Here is a 26,811-nt window from a genome sequence, read left to right as displayed (position 1 = left end):
AACGCTTAGCCTCGCGGAAGTTACCGACGCCCGGTCACTGGCCCCCGAAATTGCGCCAGATATCATAATATATAAACGCGACCACGCCGTGACCGAGCGGAGAGTATCATAACAGCGACCGAGCATCGTCGCATACCGTAAACCTTATCGCGAGTGTTACGTGACATCAACACAGCTGATTGTAAGCGCAAGAAGGAAATAAAAGACAACGAACAAGAAAGTAAGAAGCGTCTTCTTTTCTCTCATACACCGAGCCGAACCTTCACCCTTTGGGTCCTAACTCTTCAGGCAGAACGATCCCAACTACTAACGGGAAAGAATTCCCAAAACGAGCAAACGCTCACAACAATTCCATTTATGCCTGAGAAATCGCGAATAACTGCAATATCTTATGAATTGCAGGTAAAATATATTTAAAATTTTTTATTTATTTAGCAGCATTAATTTCTTAATATTTCTTAATAATTTTTTAAATTTTGATTTAATATGTTATTTTATTTTAGATATTGGGATCGTTAAGCTTCTTTGCAACAGGATCCTATCAAAGAAAAGTTGGCCAAAATTTTCTTACTTGCATGTCCCAAACTTCATTAAGTCGTTCTCTTCATGCAACTGTCAATGCATTGAATAATGTAATGAACAACTGGATTCGTTTTCCAGTAACTGCAGACAGAATTGAAGAAATCAAACAAGGGTAATTAATAGTTCTATATATAGGGTAAACAAGGATATACAGGGATTCTATGTATATATATATATATATCCCGAAAATCGAAGGTAAGAAGATAGCAGCACGAAAATTTATGAAGAATTAAGTAATAAAAATGCCATTTTTTTCTTATGAAAAAAATGGCATACTTTTTAAAGTATAAAGATTTAAAGTATGACCACTTATAAGTATTTGTTAAAGTCATTTATCTGTGTGTCATGTATGTGTGTCTGTGTCATGCGTGTAATAATATTAAATTTGGAACACTACGATGGATGACATATGGACATAATGACTTTAATGAACGCTTATGATTTTTATCTTTATACCTTTATAAACTTTTACTTAAAATTCTATTTAAAAAAACATGCACTTTTACTATTCAATTTATTATGAACTTTTATACTGTAATTTACTTGATTTTGGAAAATATTTTATAAAATCACTTTTTTCAGATTGTTTAGAAACGGTGGTTTTCCAGGAGTAATCGGAGCAATCGATGGAACACATGTTGCCATTTTTCCACCCGAAGCTGAGAGAGAACATTTATTCATTAATAGAAAGTTATATCATTCGCTAAATGTGTTAATGGTAAGTATATAAGTATTTATATAAAAATATAGAGGAAGTATAGAGGACGTTAAAAAGAAACATTCAGCATTTATATTTATGATTAATGTATGCAACATAAAAAGAGATAATTTTTTATATACAATAATAACAAATAATTACTAAATAGTAAATGTAATTTCAGATTTGTAATTCTGAGTGCGAAATTCTTGCCGTGAATAGTGCCCATGGTGGCCGAACACACGATGCTCGTGTGTTACGGTCCTCAAGAATATTTGCTTATTTAGAAAGGAGGCACAGAGAAGGTGAAACAAATTCCTGGCTTCTAGGTAAATAACTACATCATGCAATAAAAATATTAATACACAAACATAATCGTATCCATAACTTCACTGAACTTTTTTAATGGTTTAATTTTTTATTTTTATTTTGAAACAAGTAATATTAAAAGGCTAACATTGTATGCACATTCTAGGTGATTCTGCGTACCCTCTTCTACCTTTTCTGCTAACGCCCAAATTAAATGAAGTAGAAGGAACTCCAGGTGCAAGATACACAGATCACCATGTTCGAACTCGTTCAGCTATAGAGCGCTGTTTTGGTATTTTAAAAGGTCGTTGGCGTTGCTTACGAAAAGAACGAGCTGTACATTATAGTCCACAATTTGCTGGTAATATCACTTTTTCATTTTTTAAATTATTTTATAGATTTTATTTTTATAGATTTCTGTAAACTATAATTTTTTATAGATATTTTTTGATATATTTTATTTTATAAATTTCTTTATGATAAAGTAATTATATTATTTAACTTTCTTTTTACAGTTAGATTAGATTACCATATTATTTACTATGTTATTTTGAATGTAGGTACCCAGATAGCCAAACCTGAAAAACCAGATTACGCGTAGAGTCTGCTATAAATTTCTGATACCAAAAAGGCAACAGACTTCACACAGACTCTGTAATATCTGATGGTGTCGACAAACTGCTGCTAGAGATATGACAAAATCTATTGACATTCCATGTCAACAAATTGGCGGCAGAAATGAAACAGAATCTGCTGACAGATCCTGGCGACAGACTGGCGGTAGAAACCGAACAGAATCTGCGCAAAGCAACCTTTGACGGCAAACTGTCTGCAGAAATTGAGCAGAATCTGCGCAATGCAACCTGATGGCAAACTGTCAACAGAAATCGAGCAGACTCTGCTCTTTTGTATATTTTAAATTGTGACGTCTTTACTCCTTGGCGAAAATAAAAATCGGAGCGTAAAGCTGGGTATACACTTAGCGAACGAACACCGAACGAACAGCAAAAGCGAACCTTCGTTATTGTTATTTGGCAAATGTATACGCCAAAGCGAATGCGAATAGAATGTTCGATTCGCGTTCAGCTCGATTCATTCATGAGGCGGTACATCAAAGAGAATTCATGCGCGAATGACAATAACAAAAGTTCGCATTCGCTGTTCGTTCGGTGTTCGTTCGCTAAGTGTATACCCAGCTTAAGTCGAACGTAAAGGGAAAATGACAGAAATGTAAACGAAATTTCTAGGAGGCGATCTCTCTTTGCCAATTAACGCTTCCTAAAAGTTTCGTTTACGTTTCACTCATTCTGCTCTTATATTCAATCTTAGTTTCAATTTTTTTCGTCAGAAAACTGAAAATCTTTAAAAATGACACTTATATTTTTTTTATCAAAATAATTTCAAACAATTTTATTAATACATTTTATATATTAAACAGTAGGTATATATACACAAATAAATACATAAATTATTAAATACACAAATAAATAAATTATATTTTCTAATAAAAAAATACATACAAATAAATTACAAAGTAAGTATACAAATAAATATTGTCACGACTTTTCCTGACCGGGAAAGCCGCGAGCAAAAAGCAGCGAGACCGATAGGGTAACCGGCACCCCCGATGCCGTGTTTGTCGCGCTCGAATCTCGGCCACGCGTTATCACGAAAATTGTTGGGCGCCAGACGCGCTCGACGACGCGTCAGTTCGCGAAAATCGTTACGCCAAGGTGTCCTCGATCCTCGCGCGACAATCTCGACCAGCTCTGCCTAACGGTAGAGGGGCGGGGTGAATCGTAAGGGAGCAGGCGAATGCGGTGACACGAAGTGGCGGACGACACACCAGAAAATTAGGCTCTGAATTCAACAGATAACGAGCTTTATTAAAAATTAATAATCAGACGAAAACAATAATATCGCGGGACGCGGCATGCGGCGTTCCGACAAGGCGGCGCCCCGGCGCGAATCAAACCAAACAGAGACGCTAACGATACGCGGGAAGCTCCCGCTGTAGGCGCGCGGCCGACAAGGACAGACGATGGAATCTTCCGCGCACATGAATTCCGGACGTTCGAACGTGCCGACACTCCCGGCAACTAGAGAACGCGACCACGTGTCTCGCGGGGGTCACACAATAATCGCCGGCCGCTACCGCACTACACACCGTCGCGAAACCGGAAGCCCCGTCCCCCCGCTACTCGCGACGCGATACTCGCTCGCGCGAGGGCTTTGCGGCGCGCCCGGTCGAGGGGAATCTCCGACGGAACCCACGCGTCTTCACGATCGTCCTCCCCGTGGCTCGGCGCTTCGGCGTTCCGCCCGCTTGCATCCGATATATTCCCAATTAATGACACGAACGTATGACCGCCCTGCGTTCCACGCGAGTCACGCGCCAACACAAAAGCGGATGCAGAACGGGCCCGGGAACACCTCGCCGGCCGGCAACCGCTCACAGTAACTTATCTGGACAGGCCACCTCACCGATAATGTCCTGGCGACGTCCTCCCTCGTCTCCAGGCTCGTTCCTTTTTCCTGATTGAGGCCTCGCACAAGCCACACCGATAATTTTGTTAAGGGACACGACACGCAACTTCCCGGCTGGGCCGCTCGCACGCAAAAGAGGGGTGGATCGCGGTCGATCCCGGATCGACGCCGCGACCCCCCGTCCAGTCATGCGCATGGTTTCCGCGCCGCGACCCAATTGCTGCAAGGCACGCAGTCCTGCGTACGCAGGGACGTGCGCGCCGTAATCCTTCCGGGGGCCTCGCAGGCCCCCGCGAAATTTTCTTTCTCCCGCTGGGCCACTTCCCGAGCCGGGGCAGCGCATGCGGAGACCTCCGTTCCTCGTGAGAGGACTCGACGCCTCCCTCGACGCGTTTGGTCCCATCCGGGCTCCTCCACAGCCCTCCGGGACGTCCCGTTGTGGTGTCGGCGGGCACCGCCGCCTTAGGCTCCGGCCGTGGCTCTCCCAGGGCCACGCCGAATCCCCGTGCGGGCCGCGTGCTCGTCTCTCCCGGGCACCGGTGGCGTCCTTCCTCCTTCCCCGCATCGTCGTCGCTCTCTCTCCTCCTCTCTCGCTCTCTCTCGTCGCATTCCATCGGAAGACGGCCGCCGCGCAAAGAAATCAAAAATATAAGAAATTAATGCTACGCTCGCTAGGTCTGTCGCGGTTCCCCATGGAGATCCCCTCTCGCCTCTCGCCTATTTTCCCCGTACGGCGCGAATTCGCAGCCTGTGACGGGGGAGGAACGCTGCTACTCGTGGCAGCTGAGCTACCACGTCACAATATATATGTATCATTTACAAAATATAACATATATCAAATAAAAGAAAAATCCAAATGTAAAATAAAATTTAGTAATTTAACTTAAAAGTATTTTATATTACAGATTAATCCTCCTCTGGTCTTTCGAGTGAAAAAATGCACCTCTGTCACAAAGTCCTAAATCTTTCTCTCTTTGGCAAATCTAAACAGAACAAAACACAAAATTTTAAATTTAACTTTTGTTAGAACAGAGAGTAATGTCTATTTGTATCAATACTTCTTTTATCGCACATTATACAGCTTTTGAATATATTGGTACAAAAAGACATCACATAAAGGAAAAATAATATTTAAAAAAACGTGTTGTAGCACTTTTTTGAAATATTAACTATCCAAGAAGCTTCGATAGTTACTATTACAAAAGTGTTACAAATATTAATGTCGTAAACAACAAAAGATATTGAAAAGTGTCAATTGCGATAACCGAGATGATTCCCGTAGAATCAATATAAATGGCACTGAAAAGTGCCGATTGATTGATCTCCACTAGAGCTGTGCGAGGAAGGTTTAATCCCAAAATAGATACGTAAAATCGAGCCAAGTAAACGTTATACCGCAACACCTAATTTTGAAATCAGTTTCGGTGTATGCAGTGCTAAAAAGAACCCGCGGTTCACTCATAAAACAGACGTAAAGATACACACACTAAAAAGTCACGTCCATGTACGGTTGGTGCTTTACATGTATGTGATTCTCGATAATGTGCGTAATCTTTTCATCTGTTTTATTGGTAAACCGGCGTCATTGGACATAACGATTGCTTGGATCAATGTTACATTCCGAGTTGAGACAAAATACTTTCTCACACAGCTTAGCATCTACCGAGACCGGTTGGCATTAAAAAATGCCGATTGTATCTTCTTTCGTTCCGTGGACGTCGTCGCGATGACCTAGTCATCCTTCCCTCTATGTTGGTGAGCAGGGTCTGAGTAGCAACGTCTCCAGTGGAGTATCTGTAACTATACATAAATAATTACCATATCATCATGTATATCTGTGTCTGTATATGCGCGTGGTGTTCGTTATTCTTATAGTATTATATATTACTCATCATTATTGACATATAATTACCATTATTAATTGTTATTTACTTCCTCTTCTTGTTCTCGTTCGGGCTCGTCGTTCCAAAAATTACGATTCCTTGGAACCGGCATGCGTGCACGTGGACCTTGCAACTTGGTTCTTGCCCTTTCCTTTGCAGCCCGGAGAGCTTCCTTCGCCTGGGTTTGAAACTCCGTACGAGTGGGCTTTGGGAAGTGCCGGTTTTTACATACAGCGTCTGCAAAAAATGTTATATACACTATTAATTAATAAGACCTGGTAATAATATTAATGCTTATTTAAAAAAAAGGCTCGTACCCTAAATAGCAATAATTAACCGAGCGTTATATAATGGCCGTTGCGCTCCTTCACGCTTTTCGCGGCCCCACCATGTGAACGACGGTGTTACAGTGTCTTTCAAAGTCTCTTTTAGACACAGATTTACTGCCTCTTTTAAATTAAAGCCGCCTATATAACGAAGATAATTCACCTAAACAAAGTACATACAGATTACATAATGTTGACACATATTAAGTTCACACTCATTTCTAAAGTACAATAAGTTAATGAGTGAGTGAGCGAGTGAGTAAGTAAGTGATTGAGAGTGAGTGAGAGAGAGAGAGAGAGAGAGAGAGAGAGAGAGAGAGAGAGAGGGAGAGAGAGAACATATAAGATAAAATAATTCCGATTTCCTTTTCACTTACGACATCATTATAATCATCTTCATTCATATTTTCGGCTATAGATGATATTGGGAGAACTGCAGGCTTTCGTGGTACACCTTGATTATTCGGTTGTACGCACTTCAAAATATTTTGAAGTAAAGTATTCGTCCTTCTGTAAGTAAGAGAAAAATGCAAAGAGAAATTATAGTATTGCGAAGGTGTATATACATATATGTGTGTTGCATATATTAACAAATACAAATTACATCTCAATTACATACTTGAATTCTGCCTCCATCCGATCCATGCGTTCGTGCAACATGTTAATTGACCTGTAAAAATTAATTGACAATTATTCATGCACCTGTGATTATAAAAATGAATGTAAAGAATTCACCCCTAACACGTTGTTTCATGGTGTTATTACTATTACTATTGTATTATTTTTACAATTGTAACTATATATATGTATGAATTTACCAATTATTTATATCACTTGTCCGTGCTGATGTTTCATAATTTACATGTTGATTATTATGCATTGTACAGCTTCTCGTATTTGCCTGAAATGGAATTTCGTGTGCATTATTATTAAAAATGACTCCATCTGTACGTGTATCTGTCAAAATGGGTGCAGAAGAATCTGAAAAATTATTGTTATCGTAGGTGTCTAATGTGTGTGAAGTGGAAAGCGTTGTGTATGTAGTTGATGTAGGTGGAACATATGTGTATGATGGTGCGTTTTTGTTAATTGTGTGTGAAGTTGAAAGTGCTGTGTATGTATTTGTTAATGTAGGTGGAGTATATGATGTGTGTGATGATGTGTTTTTGTTAATTGTGTGTGAAGTTGAAAGTGCTGTGTATGTATTAGTTAATGTAGGTGGAATATATGATGTGTGTGATGTGTTTTTGTTAATTGTGTGTGAAGTTGAAAGTGCTGTGTATGTATTTGTTAATGTAGATGGAATATATGATGTATGTGATGTGTTTTTGTTAATTGTGTGTGAAGTGGGAAGTGTTGTGTATGAATTTGTTAATGTAGATGGAATATATGATGTATATGATGTGTTTTTGTTAATTGTGTGTGAAGTGGGAAGTGTTGTGTATGAATTAGTTAATGTAGGTGGAATATATGGTGATGATGTGTTTGTGGACATCTGTGGATTTAAATTTTGTTGTAATCGCTGTTGGGATTTTTGTGAATAATTAATATAATTTGTCTTATTCGTAGAAGTATCCTCCAGAATGCTTCGTAGGTTGTCGATGTAATTGTCGATCTCCGCATCCGTGATTGTCGATGGATTGCAGGGCTTCTTCGATGAATGTGTCACACGTTCGTCTTCTGAAGAGGTCGTCTGGTAGCGAGATGGCTTCGAAACATAACGCTTCGGTCGGTCCATCGGCATCTGTAAGTAAAAATGTATGTTCGTTAGCATAATAGAATGTATGTATTACATATAGAGTGCTTTTCAGAGAGAGATGTAAATGACGCTGTGTAACAGTGATTTTATCTTTGTTTAACATTGGCAAACAAGACTGTAACGATTCACTTTATTTGTTACTTGTTTTACTGGAAAGCACTCATATTTTACGTTGTAGCTATGATATAAATTGACTTTTCTTTAAATTTTTTAATTTATGTACCTATAATATTAATAATTCACATTGCAATAATAAAACAATGTATAAGAGCCGAACTCGAAAAGGAGATTGTATTTGAGGCGCAGTATTTTAATAAATTAATTTTTAAAAAATCATGAAACATATACTAAAATGTCAATAAACAAGACTGTAAAGTAATAATTTAACTAGTCAAGTTTCTTAAGAAAAAAAACTGGAAATTTCCTTATTTTTAACCGTTGCAAGAGCAAATGTAGATATATTAAATTCTATGTAATTTACTTGCCTTAATAGTGTAGTACTATAAACGATATAACCACGTCTCGTCGTCTCGATCCTCTTTAATATTATATTCTTCGTTAATTTATTGCCGTGAGTCTCGATCTCTCACTGTCGGTCACTATTTGCCAACTATTTGCCTCTACGACGGTTCAACTCAGAATGATGAAGGCTGCTGTGCATGCAGGCTGCCGGTAAAGGTACGACCAATTGCAGGCTTTGACGATATGATTTAGTCTATCAAATAAGAGCTCTATTTTAGCGCCAGATTAATCTTCATTTGGCTGTTTATTTCACCTAACGACAATGGCTGCATTTTGATATACACGTCAACATTAAACATATACGGTTTATATCTGCCCATTATATACTATATATTTTCATTATTGGCCGTGTATATCGGGACGCAGCCATTGTCGTAAGTCAAATAAATAGCCTAATGAAGATCAATCTATTGGTTATCTCACGTGGAATGAGCCGTGTTCAACATGTGGCTTGTTCTTTTTAGCTACACTACCGCACTGGTGCAATAAGTTAAAGTAAGACAAGTATACGTTCTCTCATTTTAACTTATTGCATCAGTGCAGCAGTGCAGCTAAAAAGAACAGACCTATGGTGCGAGACAGAAAGGTAGTGGGGCACTATCGCCCGCATGCGCCGGCCGGTATCGTCACTCAAGTCCGTGATCGTTACTCTTGCTTTCTCTTGACAACGATTTCTGGCGCCAAAATAGAGCTCTTGGATATATATATGCTGAATGTATCATGAAAGCCTGCGATTAGTTGCACCTTTATCGGCATTTTATTCGCGCCGCAGCCTTCATCAATCTGAGTTGAACCGTCGCAAGTGAGAACCATAACAGTGAGAGACTTATACAGCAGCGGATCAACGAGAAATCTAGCAAAACCGAGGAGGAAACGGTTATATCACTTGCAGCAGCACATCGTTAAGGAAAGTAACATGGAATTTAATAATTTAAAACCTTCAATATCGCGAAAATCATTGTACAGTTTGTCTAGAAGACAACGTAATAAAATTCTGAAAGAGGTTAGAAAAAATGTACATTTACAGTATCGTAGAAAATGTAACACTGCTATCAGAGAGCCGAATAACTTTGATATCCAAGAAATTCCTGGCCCGTCAGTTACCTTCTTCACAGATAATGTAAATATTAATGATTATAGACATGATATAGATGATGACATTTCTTCTTCTTCTTCTTCTTCGTTCAATGCCTCATTCTCTGAAACTACCCGAATTGAACCACCTTTTCACGAACGTTTGGCATCTTGCTTCGTAGATAATAATTTGACACACGTGCAAGGCAATAATATATTACGTCTTCTTCGTACACATCCATGTTTTCATAAATTACCAAAAGATATTAGAACGCTTTTAGGTACACCACGTAAACGTGTTATTACGTTTGATGTAGAACCAGGAGAATACGTCCACTTTGATCTCGAAGCAGCGATAATTGAAAGTCTTCCTAATGTTTCGATTATTAATGAATTAGAATTAGATTTTAATATAGATGGCTGTAGTTTAGATAAATCAGGTAGTATTCAGATATGGCCTATTCAATGTAGAATTGTAAATTTGCAGCATATATATACAAAGCCAATAATTGTAGGAATTTATAAAGGTGCACAAAAACCATATGATCCTAATATTTTTCTTGAAAAATTTATTGCAGATATCAATAGAATCATGTCTAGCGGAGGTATTAATTGTCATGGTAATAAAGTGCCGATACGACTGAGATGCTTTATAGCAGATGCGCCTGCTCGAGCATTCATTTTAAATCATCGTAATCATGTATCTTATCATCCTTGTTCCAAATGTAAAGTTTCAAGTAAACGTTACGAAGGGTGTTATGTCTTCATTGGTATTAATCATTCTTCTCGAACGAATGAGGAATATATTAGATGCTTAGACGAGGATCATCATAAAGGTAACAGTCCATTAGCAACGTTACCAATAGACATGGTTTCTCAAGTTCCTTTTGAGTATATGCACCTTGTATGCTTGGGCGTTGTGAAAAAACTGTTATCTGCGTGGGTATATGCAAAATATTCACGTCTGTCAAAATTGTCAGGAAGATCCATTTCTGTTATAGATTGAATGTTCTTAAAAGATATTGTCCGTCGGAGTCTGCTAGACGTCCTCGATCTCTCAACATGTGTTCGAAGTTTAAAGCAACAGAATTTCGCCAGTTTCTGCTTTATACAGGGCCAGTTGTAATATTTGGTATATTGGACGAACGATTGTATAAGCATTTTTTATTCTTGCATGCAGCGATAAGAATTTTGATGTTTAATTCATTGTCGGAACGATATTATAGCTTTGCAAAGCTTGCGTTGCAAAAATTTGTTCTTCGAAGTCCGAATTTGTACGGTCCAATGTTTAATTCTTATAATGTACATGGTCTTCTTCACCTTACCGACGATGTGAGACGTTTTGGTACTTTAGATTCATTTTCTGCCTTTCCTTATGAAAACAATATGTCATATTTCAGAAAATATTGTCGAAAACCGAGTTTACCTCTTCAGCAATTCTTCAATAGGATGACAGAGATAGACATTCACGGAACAAGCGATAACCATAATATGGATTTATCTATTCACGTAATTGCATTGCGTGATAATGATATTAATTGTCGTCAGTATCGTAAAATTCAATTTAATGGAATATTGTTAAGTATACAGACACGTGATAATTGTTGTATTTTACATGATGGATCCATTTGTATTATTTTCAATATTGTCATGAATAATTCGTATCGTTTAGGAGTCAAAAGATTTTTACAGATTCAAGATTTTTATGATATCGGCATATTATCTTCGGCTCTCCAAATATATAAATGTTCCACATTGAGTAACGAAATTTTTTATATTAATCTAGACGAAGTTCTTGCAAAGTGTTATAGGCTGCCTCTTTGGAATTCGACATCGACGGAAGATAGTGACAGTAATGAAGATGATTTGGAAAGATCTGAATATGTTGTCGCTGCTCTCATACATAAAGAGAAATCGTAAGAAATATCTTTTAACAAAGAGTATAGCTTAAGTTGTTTGTAGTTTAAATATATTCTTATGATATTTTTAACTAACACATTTTTATAAATTTTTCTATTTTTGTCACGTTTTAGTTAATTATTAGGAAAAAGAACGTGTTACACTTTCATTTTTAAGAGGCAAAATTGGTGTAAAAAGAAACAGAAGGAGGAGAGAAATAGATAACAATAATAGAATAGAACAAAGACAGTTAAACTAAAAAGTATTTCTAGAATGTCTTGTTCACTTATGACATCAATATATATTGCAGCATATACAGGAATTGGACAAAATAATATATACACTTAGGAAATATACTGATTGTTTTATTAATAAAAAGATTGCCTCTTATTTGTCTTTAATACTGATTCTATCCTTGGAATAGAGTCATATAATGCTTGAATAGTTACCAATAAAATGTACTATTTTTTTAAACAGAACATTATTCAATAGCTTATATAAGTATTGAAAGAGAAAATTTGCTTCTTATCCTATTTTCCAAAATTATTCTGTGTTCTCCAAAATTTAAACATTTTTCCTGGCCGATGCAATCGCATGATTAAAATATCATTGAATTATTGTGAGCAGTTTAGAAGCCCAGAGTGAGGAACAGATTTCTTCTTTTAATATCTCTTAAACAATTGGAACATATTTTCCTAGAACAACAGTATAACATTGTATTTGTTAATATTGAAACATTGACGGCATTACAACAAGGATAAAATCTATATTAAAAACAAATGGTAGGCTAACTTCTTATTAATAAAACAAGCAGTGTATTTTTCAGGTGTTGATATTATTTTATCCCCTGCATAAATAAATAGTAATATCTAAGAATATAATTAAAGCGCATTTTTAAATATATGCACACAAACATACATATCCTAAAATAAAATGCGCTCTAATTATATTCTTACAGATAACAAATAACTTTACATCTATTTTAAAAGATTCAAGTTATTAAGTTGATTAAATGTTATATTACTTAAAGATTTTGGTTAAAATTTTTTAAAGGAAAGTCAATTCATTACGTATCTACAACTTGAAATATGAATGCTTTCCAGCGACACAAGTAACATAGTGAATCATTACAGTCTTGTTTGCCAATGTTAAACAAAGATGAAATTACTATGTTACACAGCGTCATTTATATCTCTCTGGAAAGCACTCTATATGTAATATATACGTTCTATTATGCTAAGAGACATAAATTTTTACTTACATATAGATAGACCAAAGCGATCAATAGACCGAAGCGTGTTTCGAAGCCATCTCTCTACCAAACGACTTCATCAGAAGACAAAGCTGTGACACGTCCATCGAAGAGGCTCCTTCAATCCATCGACAATCGCGGATGCGGAGATCGACAATGACACCGGCGACCTACGAAGCATTCTGGAGGAACTTCTACAAATAAGACAGATTATATTAATTATTCACAAGAATCTCAACAGCGATTACAACAAAATTTAAATCCACAAATGTCCACAAACACATCATCACCATATATTCCACCTACATTAACTAATACATACACAGCACTTTCAACTTCACACACAATTAACAAAAACACATCATCACACACATCATATATTCCACCTACATTAACAAATACATACACAGCACTTTCAACTTCACACACAATTAACAAAAACGCACCATCATACACATATGTTCCACCTACATCAACTACATACACAACGCTTTCCACTTCACACACATTAGACACCTACGATAACAATAATTTTTCAGATTCTTCTGCACCCATTTTGACAGATACACGTACAGATGGAGTCATTTTTAATAATAATGCACACGAAATTCCATTTCAGGCAAATACGAGAAGCTGTACAATGCATAATAATCAACATGTAAATTATGAAACATCAGCACGGACAAGTGATATAAATAATTGGTAAATTCATATATATATATAGTTACAATTGTAAAAATAATACAATAGTAATAGTAATAACACCATGAAACAACGTGTTAGGGGTGAATTCTTTACATTCATTTTTATAATCACAGGTGCATGAATAATTGTCAATTAATTTTTACAGGTCAATTAACATGTTGCACGAACGCATGGATCGGATGGAGACAGAATTCAAGTATGTAATTGAGATGTAATTTGTATTTGTTAATATATGCAACACACATATATGTATATACACCTTCGCAATACTATAATTCCTCTTTGCATTTTTCTCTTACTTACAGAAGGACGAATACTTTACTTCAAAATATTTTGAAGTGCGTACAACCGAATAATCAAGGTGTACCACGAAAGCCTGCAGTTCTCCCAATATCATCTATAGCCGAAAATATGAATGAAGATGATTATAATGATGTCGTAAGTGAAAAGGAAATCGGAATTATTTTATCTTATATGTTCTCTCTCTCCCTCTCTCTCTCTCTCTCTCTCTCTCTCTCTCTCTCTCTCACTCACTCTCAATCACTTACTTACTCACTCGCTCACTCACTCATTAACTTATTGTACTTTAGAAATGAGTGTGAACTTAATATGTGTCAACATTATGTAATCTGTATGTACTCTGTTTAGGTGAATTATCTTTGTTATATAGGCGGCCTTAATTTAAAAGGGACAGTAAATCTGTGTCTAAAAGAGACTTTGAAGGATACTGTAACAGCGTCGTTCACATGGTGGGGCCGCGAAAAGCGTGAAGGAGTGCAACGGCCATTATATAACGCTCGGTTAATTATTGCTATTTATGGTACGAGCCTTTTTTTTAAATATGCATTAATATTATTACCAGGTCTTATTAATTAATAGTATATATAACATTTTTTGCAGACGCTGTATATAAAAACCGGTACTTCCCAAAGCCGACTCGTACGGAGTTTCAAACCCAGGCGAAGGAAGCTCTCCGGGCTGCAAAGGAAAGGGCAAGAACTAAGTTGCAAGGTCCACGTGCACGCATGCCGGTTCCAAGGAATCGTAATTTTTGGAACGACGAGCCCGAACGAGAATAAGAAGAGGAAGCAAATAACAATTAATAATGGTAATTATATGTCAATAATGATGAGTAATATATAATACTATAAGAATAGCGAACACCACGCGCATATACAGACACAGATATACATGATGATATGGTAATTATTTATGTATAGTTACAGATACTTCCCTGGGGACGTTGCTACTCACCCTGCTCACCAACATAGAGGGAAGGATGACTAGGTCATCGCGACGACTCGGGTTGAACGCACTTTTTATGACTCAACAATATAGGTCAACGTGCCGATAGGCCCGCTATAACCCGTTTCAAGTCCTGCGTCCCGGTTCAAGTTTTGAGTCAACGAATTGAATCGCTTTAACTCGGGATCGGACCAAATGCTATCTCTGTTCGGGAGGGGCGAGGTCGTTGAAACTTAAATGAATGATGAAATTAAAATTAACAAAAATATTTATTCTAATAACAAATAAAAATAAAAATAAAAAGAAAATACAAATAAGCGCTGAAGTCGTGGTTTGACATTTTTGTAATTTTAATTGTAATTGTAATTTTAATTTTTTTAACTCCGTGGTAGTATAATACACGGCCAACTTGGTGATCAACTTAGCCTTTGCAAAATTGCAATTCAATGATTTTTTAAAGTTGCAAATAGTAGCAAGAACTGTTTAATTCTACTGTTTATGTAAAGCTTGAAGAACATTTTGCAAGTTGACTCAGCATGTTAGCTTGTGTTAGTCTTTTGTAATACATTGATTTATATTATGCAACTTAACCTATTCTCTTGAAGTTATAGCGAGTCAAACATTTTTAAACTTTTACGTAGACAATAAAGTAAAATTTTTTATGCCACTTTTGACAACTCTAAAAAATAATTAAATTTTACATTTGTGATTGGAATCTCGTAATAAGGACATTAGAAAATATAGAAAAAATTATACTCAAAAATGTTTGCGAGAAAAAACTAATGAAACATTTTCAAGAGACTTCTACTTTCTTCCGATCCATATATCTCATAATTAACAGTTGCTAATATTAAAACAAAAAATAATTTATTAAATGATGTAAAACAATTTTTGATTTTGGAACATGAGTATAACTAATTTTATTAAGGTATATAATATAAATATAATGTAATTTTGACAAACTTTCATTAATTTTATGCGCGCCATATTAAAGTCGCCATTTGTTTTTTAACAATTATCATATTCTTAAACAGTGACCTTAAAAATCATTAAATACAAAATTGCAATCATTTTTATTCAATACGTAAGAAGCTATTAACTTTTGACCGCTTATTTGGCGATCCAGCCCGCTGTGCGACGTCCACGGAACGAAAGAAGATACAATCGGCATTTTTTAATGCCAACCGGTCTCGGTAGATGCTAAGCTGTGTGAGAAAGTATTTTGTCTCAACTCGGAATGTAACATTGATCCAAGCAATCGTTATGTCCAATGACGCCGATTTACCAATAAAACAGATGAAAAGATTACGCACATTATCGAGAATCACATACATGTAAAACACCAACCGTACATGGACGTGACTTTTTAGTGTGTGTATCTTTACGTCTGTTTTATGAGTGAACCGCGGGTTCTTTTTAGCACTGCATACACCGAAACTGATTTCAAAATTAGGTGTTGCGGTATAACGTTTACTTGGCTCGATTTTACGTATCTATTTTGGGATTAAACCTTCCTCGCACAGCTCTAGTGGAGATCAATCAATCGGCACTTTTCAGTGCCATTTATATTGATTCTACGGGAATCATCTCGGTTATCGCAATTGACACTTTTCAATATCTTTTGTTGTTTACGACATTAATATTTGTAACACTTTTGTAATAGTAACTATCGAAGCTTCTTGGATAGTTAATATTTCAAAAAAGTGCTACAACACGTTTTTTTAAATATTATTTTTCCTTTATGTGATGTCTTTTTGTACCAATATATTCAAAAGCTGTATAATGTGCGATAAAAGAAGTATTGATACAAACAGACATTACTCTCTGTTCTTACAAAAGTTAAATTTAAAATTTTGTGTTTTGTTCTGTTTAGATTTGCCAAAGAGAGAAAGATTTAGGACTTTGTGACAGAGGTGCATCTTTTCACTCGAAAGACCAGAAGAGGATTAACCTGTAATATAAAATACTTTTAAGTTAAATTACTAAATTTTATTTTACATTTGGATTTTTCTTTTATTTGATATATGTTATATTTTGTAAATGATAATATTTATTTGTATACTTACTTTGTAATTTGTAATTTATTTGTGTACTTATATATATAAAACTTATTAATAATAAATGATTTAGAGTTATTTTTTGAAATAAAATTATAAAAAATTTAAAGATTTATGAAGCAATGACGTCACAATTTAAATACCTACAAAACAGCAGCGTTTGTTCGATTTCTGCTGCTAGTCTGCCGTCAGATTATTGTGCAAGTTCTGCATGCTTTTTGCCGCCAATCTGACGTCAGGTCTTGTTAGCAGGGCCTGCTCGATTTCTGTTGCCAGTCTGCTGGCATTGAATGTCAACAGGTTTTGTCAACAGAACGTAAGCAGAATGCGACCTCAGATGAGGCCAGTCTGCTAACATGTTCTGATCAAATCTGTTGCCAATCTGCCGACATTCTGCTAACATTTTGCTGACTGGGTAGTTACTATTTTATAATTCTATTATTTGTTTCAATGTATATACGTTTGTGAAATACTTTCTTACAGCTCTCGTTGTCAATGCATGTTGCGTCCTGCACAATATGGCAATTAGATGGAGGGTTTCTAATGAGGAAATACATTTAGATGAACTAGATGTTATACCACCAATACCATATAATGATGTTGATGAAGAACATGGAGAACAAGTCCGAAATAGAGTAATCCAGTGGTATTTTACCAATTAATAATTCATTGGTATTTTAGTGATATTTTATTGTAAGGACATTTGATTATTTTAATGTACGTTGATTAATCTTGAAAATTTAAGTTAAAAATACTCAGCAAATGTAAATACATCATAGTATATACAGGATATTCTACTTTGGCGAAATCAATCATTAACAGAATATTTTAAAGAAAAATAAAATAGAATATTTCATCCGTCGAGTTTTTAGATTACAATAAAAATTATACCATGTACATTATAAATAGTCTTGTTTCAAGTACACATTTAAATTTTATACATGTACATTTTATTTGACGGAGAGAAGGTTATTTATGTACATAACATTAAACAATACATGAAAGGAATATTAAACTAATATATTATGACTTTCATTTTTTACATAATATTCTGAAAATGTGTTTTACAATTTAATTGCAAAACATATAGACCTATGGATAACTAGGTTTACAAGAACGTTTTCTATGACACTCTTTGGCTTTTGCATTATTAAAATAAAGCAACAAATTCTTTTCGACTTACTTTCTACTTAGTGTTTTCGCAATATATTCCACTCCATTTTACAAACATATTTCATACAAACGTAAGTATAACAAACGCATACGACTCTTATCAATGTATCTTACATAAACAGTAAAATAAAAATATATTAAAATTTAAAAAATCCCATTATATAAGTATTGCAGTTCAAAACAATTTAAAAAGTGAATAATCGTAAACAAGTGCACTTATTCCAAGTATTGTGGAATGATAGCTTTAGTAACATTTAATAATTCATCCACTTTTTCAGTTAATAACGTAAGTAATTTTGTATTCTCTTGGCTTTTTTTTTAAATTCTAAGTCTTCTTTGGCTATGGCTAATTTTTCTTGTTTTATTTGCAACATTTGCTCGTTAGTATTAGAGTTATCACAGGCATATTGCTCTAACAAGTGTTTTACATCTTGCTTTATTTTCTTGTTACTAGTATCTGAAAATTAATTTAATAATTTTATGTTATTAATATCGCTTTTCTTCAATAAAAGAATGTTAAAGAGTCGAATAAAGTAAAGTAAAATATTATTAATATCATCTTAAAAAAGAAAGAATTTACTTTAACTTACTTTCATCGTTAGAACATTTCCTGTTTTTTTTTGTGTGTCTCTTACATTTCCTTTGAGTTCATTAGAAGATATCTGAAATAAAAAAAAATATCTTTATTACATACTGCCATATTTATTACTTTATAAGGAATAAATCTATATATGAAACAACATACAAAATCTGCATCGACATTTATTATATCGCTGTGGCAGGGATCTTCCTAAAATTTAATAATATTAATACATAAATTATTATTCATACTATATATATTCGTGATTTAATCTCGACGTTTCGTAAACATTTCAGCTTACTTTAAAAAAGAACAATCTTAATACATGTTTCAGTATCTAGTTATTTATATCTGAAGAAGTAAATTGAAGTTTACATCGGAATCTAATCACGAATGCACGTGGGTTAAATTTGGAAACAAAATCAAATAATCATGTACACTGCGAAAACTTTCAATTTTGTATATATAAATAATCTATAATATGTAAAAATTATATACATATATTTAATATTAATTAATTTTAGAACTAGTAAAATAATTTTACCTCAACATTAATCTGCCGAAAAGAAGTCGCATCTTGTAGTTTCTTTGAATATTTGGTACTCTGGAATGTCTGCAAATTCTGCAAAGTCTACAAGGATTCAGTCTTAAATATGAAGTAATAATATAATATAAACATTATAATTTTCTATTTAATAATATAACAACAAGGACCCATGCTTACGTCGACGCCGCGGACCCTCTGACGAGGGTGATTGTCGAGGAGGGGTACCCGGATGCTGCGATGACTGCTGAGCAGCTGTCGCAGCTGAGGGGTGCGGTCTTCAAGGAGATCCAGGGGATCCGAGAGGGTACCCTGCCCAGATTTGACAGCACCACTCTGAGAGGGGGGGCTGCGGTGGTGAGGTGCGCGGATGCGGAGTCCCTGAAATGGCTCGAAAGCCGGATCGGGGGCATCGTGCCGTGGGAGGGCGCCAAGCTTGGGGTGGCGGGACTGGAGGTGCTGCAAAAGCAGTACAGGGCTGCGGTGTGGGTCCCGGGACCTCCCGTGGGCGCGGCTGCGGTCCTGGGGTTGCTGGAGCGGCAGAATCCGGGGATCGTTACCTCAGGCTGGCGCGTCTATGCTGAGAATGTGGGGGCTACCTGCGAGGGTGGAAACCTCATTCTTGGCATCCCCCAGTCCAACGTCAATAAGCTTAAGGCGCTGGACTTTAGGCCCCATCTTGGGATGGACCGGGTCACTTTTAAAGTGACCGGTCCATCCCAGGAGGGGGCGGGAAAGGGTAGGGAGGGGCCCGATCCAAAGGTCTCGTCTTCGTAGTGGGCCTGACCGGGGTGGGCTTCACCCAAATCAACTTGCACCACAGCAAAGGAGCCTCGGCTGTTCTTGCCAGGCGCCAAGCTGGGGTGCACACAGCCATATCACTAATACAAGAACCTTGGCTGGTCCGAGGCTGTATTAGGGGTCTGGCGGGGTGCGGTAGGCTGTTTAGGTCACCGCACGAGGACCGGCCTAGGGCCTGTGTGGCCGTTAAAGGGCTGGAGAGCCAGCTATTGCCAGATTTCTGTTCCAGGGACTTGGTAGCAGTCGTGATAGAGGACGCCAGCGGGACCGGGATCAAGACAAGGATGGTAGTGGCGTCGGGCTACTTCTCACACGAAGAGGACGATTCGCTGCCATCAGACCGGGTTGTACTGGTGGAGTTCTGCCAAAAGGAGCAACTCCCCCTTATATTGGGGTGCGATGCGAACGCGCACCACACGGTGTGGGGGAGCACGGACACCAACAGGAGAGGCGAAAAGCTGTTGGAATTTCTGGTGTCCACAGACCTAGAGATTCTCAACAGAGGCAGAGAGCCTACCTTTGTCACGGCAGTGAGAAGGGAGGTTCTAGACCTAACTATCTGTTCAAGACAGATAGCGCGGGAGGTGACCGGCTGGAGGGTCTTTGACGAGCCCTCATTGTCGGATCACAGACAGATCACCTTCAGGTTGGCTAAAGTGCAAGCGAAGGTAAGAACAATGAGGGACCCGAGGAAGACGGACTGGGACTCGTTTCGAGAGGACCTGGCTGTCGGTCTTAGGGAGTTTCCCAAAAGACATGGGACCCCTCAAGAGATCGAGTTATGCGTCGAGCATCTGCAAAGGGCTCTCGTCGGCAGCTTTGAGAACAACTGCCCAGAAAGGACAGTGAGGAATACTAAGGAAGTCGCCTGGTGGAACCCCAAGCTACAGGAGCTCAGGAGTGCTGCACGTCGTGCCTGGAACAGGGCCAGGAACACGGGCCGCCAGGCTGACTGGGACCTTCACCGAAGGGCTCAGAAGGCCTATAGAGACTCTGTGGTAAGGGCTAAAAAGGAGAGCTGGAGGAGATTCTGCAAGTCGGTGGAGGGGATACCTGAAGCCGCTAGGCTCGGCAGAGTCTTAGCCAGGGATCGGGACGCGGCTCTGGAGGCCATTCGGCTCGACGATGGGACGATGGCGTCTGGAGAGCGATGCCTGAATCACCTGCTGGAGTCGAACTTTCCGGGCTTCCGCGGAGGCCCAGAGGAAGACGTCCACCAGGGAAACTTAAATCTCCGTAGGGTACGAGGAGAGGACTGGTCTCTTGCGGCAAAAATCGTTGGGCCGGACAAGGTCAAATGGGCCGTAGGAGGTTTCAAGCCCTTTAAATCGGCTGGGCCGGACCGGGTATTTCCGGCCCTTCTCCAGGAAGGGCTGGAGCAGATCACAGGGCCGCTCACGCGGACGCTAAGGGCTTGTTTGGCACTGGGCTATACACCTAGGGCTTGGAGGCAGGCGAAAGTTGTGTTCATTCCCAAAGCGGGAAGAACGGGCCACAGCTCCGCCAAGGATTTTTGTCCAATCAGCCTAACGTCTTTTCTTCTTAAGACGCTGGAAAGGCTGGTGGATGTCTACATACGCGACGTGGTTCTACTGCAGCACCCGCTGCACGTGAATCAGCACGCGTATCGCACGGAATACTCCACAGAATCGGCGCTTCACTCCGCTGTATCGTTTATCGAGAAGCAATTGGAGAGGAAGGGCTTCGTGGTTGGCACCTTTCTAGATATAGAAGGAGCTTTTAACAACAACTCACCGCACGAGGTGGTGTGTGAGGAAGCTACTCGCAAAAGTGTGCCGGAAAGGATCGTGGATTGGATCAGAGGCATGCTCGGGCGACAGGTAACGGCCTCATTGGGAACAGTGAAGGTCAGTGGATGGGTGAAGAGAGGCTGCCCGCAAGGGGGAGTTCTCTCTCCACTATTGTGGTGTCTGGTGGCGGATAGACTGCTCAGGACGCTGAACGAAAGGAGCTTCTTTACATTAGGATATGCGGATGATCTGGCTATCCTGATACGAGGACCCTTTTTGGAGACGCTTCTGGAGCTCACGCAGAAAGCCTTAGAGGTGATTGAGGAGTGGTGTGGCGAGACTGGTCTGGCGGTGAATCCACTGAAGACCGGGCTCGTAATCTTCACTCGCAGGTACAAGGTAGGCCCGGTGGAGGGGCCGGTCCTTGGGGGAACGAGATTAGTTCCAACTGTATCGACTAAATATCTGGGAGTGATCCTAGATAGGAAGCTGACATGGAAGGAACATCTCGAGAACCGTTGTAGGAGTGTGTGCTCCTACTTCTGGATATGCAGAAAGACATTCCTGGGCATCCCAAGGGCAGACCTGGGGTCTCAAACCGAAAATGGTCCATTGGATATACACGGCGATACTCAAACCTAGGCTGCTTTACGCGTCTGTTGTATGGTGGCCAAGGGTTTTGGGAAAGACCGCTAAGTTAGCGCTGGAGCACGTCAGAGCTCTAGTTTTAAGAGGGGCTCTGGGGGCCATGCGGACCACGCCGGTGGTGGCGATGGGAATGCTGCTTGGCGTCGAGCCCCTCGATCGGGTGGTAGTGGCGGCCGCGGCGGCGGCGGCCTATCGCCTAAGGTGTGAATCAAGGTGGAAGGTAGGAGCCCTCCACACAAGATTTCCCGAAGGAATCCTATCGGGCACCATTTTTGCAATTGGACAGGATAGGAGGCCGGTGATTCGTACCTTCGAAAGAGGGTACAGGATAAGCTTCCCCGGGCGCTGGGAGTGGAACGGCTCTAAGAGACCGGTTCCTCGGGACGGGGATGTCTGGTTCACGGATGGCTCCAGAACGAGTGCGGGCTCTGGAGCTGGTCCTTTACTGTCAGCGCGACCGGGCAAGAATCGTCGTTCCGCTTGGCGAGCACGCTACGGTTTTCCAGCCGGAGGTGTTAGCCATCATGAGATGTGCCAAGAACCTATTAGAGTCTGATAGGGTGGGAAGGCGCATCCGGATTTGCTCGGACAGTCAGGCGGCGCTTAAGGCGCTTGAGGGTCCAAGAATTAACTCGCGACTGGTCTGGGACTGCAAGTGCGTACTAGATGAGTTGGCGGAGAAGAATGATGTCGGCCTAGTATGGGTCCCTGGGCACGCAGGGATCAAGGGCAACGAAATGGCGGACCTGCTTGCTAAGGAGGCGGCCAAAACAAGACTGTTGGGACCTGAACCGGCTGTTGCGATCTCTTTCTGCCTAGGCAGGGGGAGAATTAGGAGCTGGCTCCGGGACCAGCATCTTGAATACTGGAAGAAAGAAACAGAGCAAATGCAGACAGGCTAGGGCCATGTTGGGGGAATGCCCTAGCGAGGACCTGGCCAAGAGCATAAGATCTCTAGGTAGGAGGGACGCCAGGCTCGCGACACAACTGCTCACGGGCCATGGGGATCTCAATTATCACCTGCACAAATTGGGCCGTAGCGATACGCCCAGCTGTAGGTTGTGCGGTAAAGAGGAGGAAACTAGCCTCCACATTCTTGGGAATTGCACTGGTCGGATCAAGAACACGCCTGCTGGGCTCAGGTTTTCTAGAACCGAACCAAGTGAGGCAGCTGCCTGTGGGGGATCTGCTCCGCTTTTGGAAGGAAGCGGGGCCCCGCTAGGGCAGTTGATAACGGGGAGGCACAATGGACTCGGTCTAAGTGCCAAAGTGGGCTTCGCAGGAGGACCGCCCCCGTCACTACTATTATTATTATTATTAATATAACAACAATACAACTGTTATAATTAACATGTTATATTGCAGTAACATTGTTAAATAGAAAATTATAATATTAATGTTATATTGCTGTTACTTTTCGTTGACTGAGTAATTCCTTAGTGATTTGCCTGTTCTGTTGATCTTGCGGCATCAAAGGCTTTCTAATCGTTAGATTAGAAGTGAAGTTCGGACTTTGAGAGACAAAATTTTCTTTCATTTGCAAAGTCAAAGAATCTGATAATGAATCATTGTCAGGACAGAATGAATTGCTAATAGCTCCTGCTTCAGGAATATCATCCATTCCACTGGCTTCAGGGGTGAGGAACTCTAACAAGTCATCTTCAGAAGGACTTGTATCTAAAGTTTTTGCTGGTCCTCCTCCAGTACCTGTTGCATAACATTTATACATGGCTACCCTTTTCAATAAATTGGCCTTCCAATCACGCCATGTCTGTAACAAAGAAAGCATGACCATTAATAAGATAATTATGTATATTAAAGTCCTAAGCACAATAAAAAAATATTAAGCATAGAAATACATACCGAAAAAGAGAAAGATCTTTCTCTTTTTCTTAATGCGACATGTGCGGATCTGCTATTGCCCGCCCGTACGGGTGGACACACTTGCCTTCGGCTCGTGTGTCCATATCCCATACTTAACAGGCAATTAACCAATTTACCACACTAGTTGCATAAATATCTATTGTGTGTGTATGTGTGTACCTTTGCCCAGTCTTTTGGCAACTTTTTAGGGCCACAGCTTGCGCTGTTGAGAGCTGTTGTTACCTCGTCCCATAATTCATCCTGTAAAAAACATATTCTTATTAATTGTGTAATTTTTATTTACAATTTATTATTTCCATCATTTAGCGTTTGTAAAAATATTTTATTTCATACATATATATATATATATATATATATATATAAAACTTATAAAATCACATACTAGTTTCCTTTTATTTTCGCGATTATATCGTAATCGTCCTCTTCCAAAGTCGGGATGAGAACGCATAAAATTTATAAGTATTTGTTTCTGCTTCTCCGTCACATTCATTTTCTTTGATTATAAAAAAATTACTATAAAAAGAATCATAAGTATAAACTGTTATAAAACAGTTATATGAATTGTTTTTGATACTTAACAATAAAGACAACATATTTACCTGATGAAAGAGTTTTCACGTTCACGTGCGTTCACGAGAATCACGAGAATCATAAATAAATTTTTTAATGGTTATGATTTTTCAGAGCTTGACAAAACGTTTTCCCCCACGGTGACACACTAGTGATTTCGTCTTTTCACTTTGACGTTACAGAATCGTGCGAACAAACTCATGTGAAATGAAAGTGCGAAAAGTGAGTGAACTCACTTGAAATACAGAATCGACCCCCTGCATACATCACATCGCAGTCACAATTCATTTAACCTATAATTTTATAACAACAATGAGCAGGAGATGCCATATGTGTAAAATTTATTGGAAAAAAGATGGCAATATTTCTTTTCATTCGTAAGTATGATTAATTAACAGTTGATTAAAAATGTAATAAAACTAATTGATATTCAGATAACACAAGAAATATAAATTTGATTTGTGCTAAATTCGAATATAAAACTTTTATTTGTCCCTTGTTTCATTTTAATTTTTTTACATGTAACGAAATTTTTTTTAATTCTACATTTTTAATATATTAATTATAGCTCGCCACTTATTCTCATGTTCTTAATTATTTATCACACTTCCATCTGTAGGACCACGATTTTGTCGTCTTGTAATTTTTATTCTAAACGTCAATTATTTCAACTCCTTGATAAAGTTACCTATTAAATATCTTTATTATTTATTTAGAAGCAAAATAAAAATAGTCATATGCTTACCTAATAGATAATTTTACCAAGAAATTGGAACAACTGCCTACAATTAATATTCTTAAGCTTGTAATGAATTGAATAATCCAAGCTAAGGTTAATAATAGTAAATTTTAATTGGATTTATTTAAATATTAAATATTCTCACACACATACAATTTATATTTATATAGATAGGTATATATAAGTTTATGTGTATATGATGAGTATGTCTGTTTTTCAGAATCCCAAAAGATCCTATTTTTCGAAAACAATGGATAGAAGCATGTAAATTACATGAAATTGCAGAAAACTATCCTGATAAGTTATCTTTAATAAAAATATGCTCTATGCATTTTGGTGCTAACTCCTTTATACCGCACAACAATAACAGTAATAGGACATATCTTAAATCTAATGCTGTACCAAGATTGAATATAGAAAACAACAATATGGTTCTGTAAGCATTCCGTATTTATTGGTTTTTTAATTCTTGAGTTTTTACTATATTTATAAAATAGTAAGTTAAACATCAAACATATTTCTTTTTTAAAGAGAAATTGAAGCTGCACATAAAAATCCAAACAAGGAATTGAACAGCAATCTTCATTAAATCCTCTAAGTTATAAAATAATAGATCCGAATATGTGTGTTATAAATGAAATTTCTGCAGTTGTAAAAACAGAAAAATCAAGTATATTTAATGAAAATGATGAGAACAAATAATATGTACACCAGTAAAACAAACAGTTAATGATAATAGCGTTACAGTCGATAATAATGTCACGGATACTTTCTTCATAAACAAGAAACCAAATTCGCATTATGAGAATGCAGCATATGTAAGTCAATTAACTGAAGAACACTTAGCTATACAGAAAAGGAGGAAGGTTAATTTATCTTTTATAAAAAGTAAATTAAAGGAGAAGGAAGAAACGATACATAAATTTAGGAGAAAAAACAGGAAATTATTTAAAAAAATTGAAACTATTTCTAAATTACTCGCCAAATATAAGAACAAAAAGTTAAATACAGATGCAAGAACAGTATTGGTATGTGAAAGAATTGCTAAATTATCCCAGACAACACAATGTCCAAAATTGATACATAAGATGTGTTGTCTAGGATGTTATTAATATCTAAGTACATCTCCATAATAACTTATTTTTTAACAGTTGTTACGTCCTGGGAAGGGGGTGTGCGAGGGCCGAGCGGGAGCCGTAGCTTCCCCCAGGAGCGTAACTAGTCGAGGGCGAGCCTCTTCGGGAGGGAGATGATATAAAGAGGAGAGTATGATTGTATGACTATATACATATATATATGTGTGTGTGTGTGTGTGTGTGTGTGT

The 26,811-nt window shown here is 38.1% G+C and overlaps 5 protein-coding genes and 1 long non-coding RNA gene across 8 annotated transcripts; 4 read left to right on the top strand and 2 right to left on the bottom strand.

Moving 5' to 3' along the window:
• Positions 1 to 492: 492 nt before the first annotated feature.
• Positions 493 to 18,097, top strand: LOC105828429 (putative nuclease HARBI1). 3 transcript variants are annotated; one of them, XR_004962181.1, is made up of 6 exons: positions 498 to 694; positions 1,165 to 1,300; positions 1,464 to 1,608; positions 1,755 to 1,949; positions 2,149 to 2,368; positions 17,281 to 17,373. XR_004962181.1 is itself a non-coding variant. In XM_036282792.1 (5 exons), the coding sequence occupies exons 1-5, from the start codon at positions 576 to 578 to the stop codon at positions 17,457 to 17,459; spliced, it is 774 nt and encodes a 257-aa protein (XP_036138685.1). In that variant the 5' UTR covers positions 493 to 575; the 3' UTR covers positions 17,460 to 18,097. The 3 variants fall into 3 exon arrangements, 2 of the variants coding, with proteins under 2 accessions (XP_036138685.1, XP_036138686.1); XM_036282792.1 differs by lacking the exon at positions 2,149 to 2,368 and having other exon boundaries at positions 493 to 694; positions 17,281 to 18,097; XM_036282793.1 differs by lacking the exon at positions 17,281 to 17,373 and having other exon boundaries at positions 2,149 to 3,005.
• LOC118644366 (probable serine/threonine-protein kinase DDB_G0275165) lies at positions 3,458 to 8,518 on the bottom strand. The gene is made up of 6 exons (XM_036282790.1): positions 7,103 to 8,518; positions 6,904 to 6,954; positions 6,662 to 6,794; positions 6,276 to 6,447; positions 5,988 to 6,195; positions 3,458 to 5,875 (listed from the first exon to the last, which is right to left on the bottom strand). The coding sequence occupies exons 1-4, from the start codon at positions 8,056 to 8,058 to the stop codon at positions 6,277 to 6,279; spliced, it is 1,311 nt and encodes a 436-aa protein (XP_036138683.1). The 5' UTR covers positions 8,059 to 8,518; the 3' UTR covers positions 3,458 to 5,875; positions 5,988 to 6,195; position 6,276.
• On the top strand, positions 9,213 to 11,735 carry LOC118644364. The gene is made up of 2 exons (XM_036282785.1): positions 9,213 to 10,578; positions 10,641 to 11,735. The coding sequence occupies exons 1-2, from the start codon at positions 9,482 to 9,484 to the stop codon at positions 11,557 to 11,559; spliced, it is 2,016 nt and encodes a 671-aa protein (XP_036138678.1). The 5' UTR covers positions 9,213 to 9,481; the 3' UTR covers positions 11,560 to 11,735.
• On the top strand, positions 12,828 to 16,306 carry LOC118644367. Its single transcript, XM_036282791.1, has 6 exons — positions 12,828 to 13,492; positions 13,641 to 13,691; positions 13,801 to 13,933; positions 14,144 to 14,315; positions 14,396 to 14,603; positions 14,716 to 16,306. Exons 1-5 carry the CDS (start codon positions 13,059 to 13,061, stop codon positions 14,572 to 14,574), a joined length of 969 nt encoding a protein of 322 aa, XP_036138684.1. The 5' UTR covers positions 12,828 to 13,058; the 3' UTR covers positions 14,575 to 14,603; positions 14,716 to 16,306.
• Positions 18,098 to 18,302: 205 nt separating the features above from the next.
• On the bottom strand, positions 18,303 to 24,878 carry LOC105840585. Its single transcript, XR_004962182.1, has 8 exons — positions 24,778 to 24,878; positions 24,561 to 24,691; positions 24,338 to 24,418; positions 23,709 to 24,065; positions 19,095 to 19,181; positions 18,716 to 18,760; positions 18,561 to 18,632; positions 18,303 to 18,427 (listed from the first exon to the last, which is right to left on the bottom strand). It is a non-coding gene; the product is annotated as an uncharacterized LOC105840585 (long non-coding RNA).
• Positions 24,879 to 25,060: 182 nt separating this feature from the next.
• LOC118644368 (52 kDa repressor of the inhibitor of the protein kinase-like) lies at positions 25,061 to 26,406 on the top strand. Its single transcript, XM_036282798.1, has 3 exons — positions 25,061 to 25,125; positions 25,708 to 25,923; positions 26,019 to 26,406. The coding sequence occupies exons 1-3, from the start codon at positions 25,061 to 25,063 to the stop codon at positions 26,074 to 26,076; spliced, it is 339 nt and encodes a 112-aa protein (XP_036138691.1). The 3' UTR covers positions 26,077 to 26,406.
• Positions 26,407 to 26,811: the final 405 nt, after the last annotated feature.

Source organism: Monomorium pharaonis, chromosome 2 (genome assembly GCF_013373865.1).
Source record: "Monomorium pharaonis isolate MP-MQ-018 chromosome 2, ASM1337386v2, whole genome shotgun sequence".
Classification (NCBI taxonomy): Eukaryota; Metazoa; Arthropoda; class Insecta; order Hymenoptera; family Formicidae; genus Monomorium; species Monomorium pharaonis.
The sequence above is the reverse complement of the archived record's forward strand: the minus strand, read 5'-3'. Positions and strand labels throughout refer to the sequence as shown.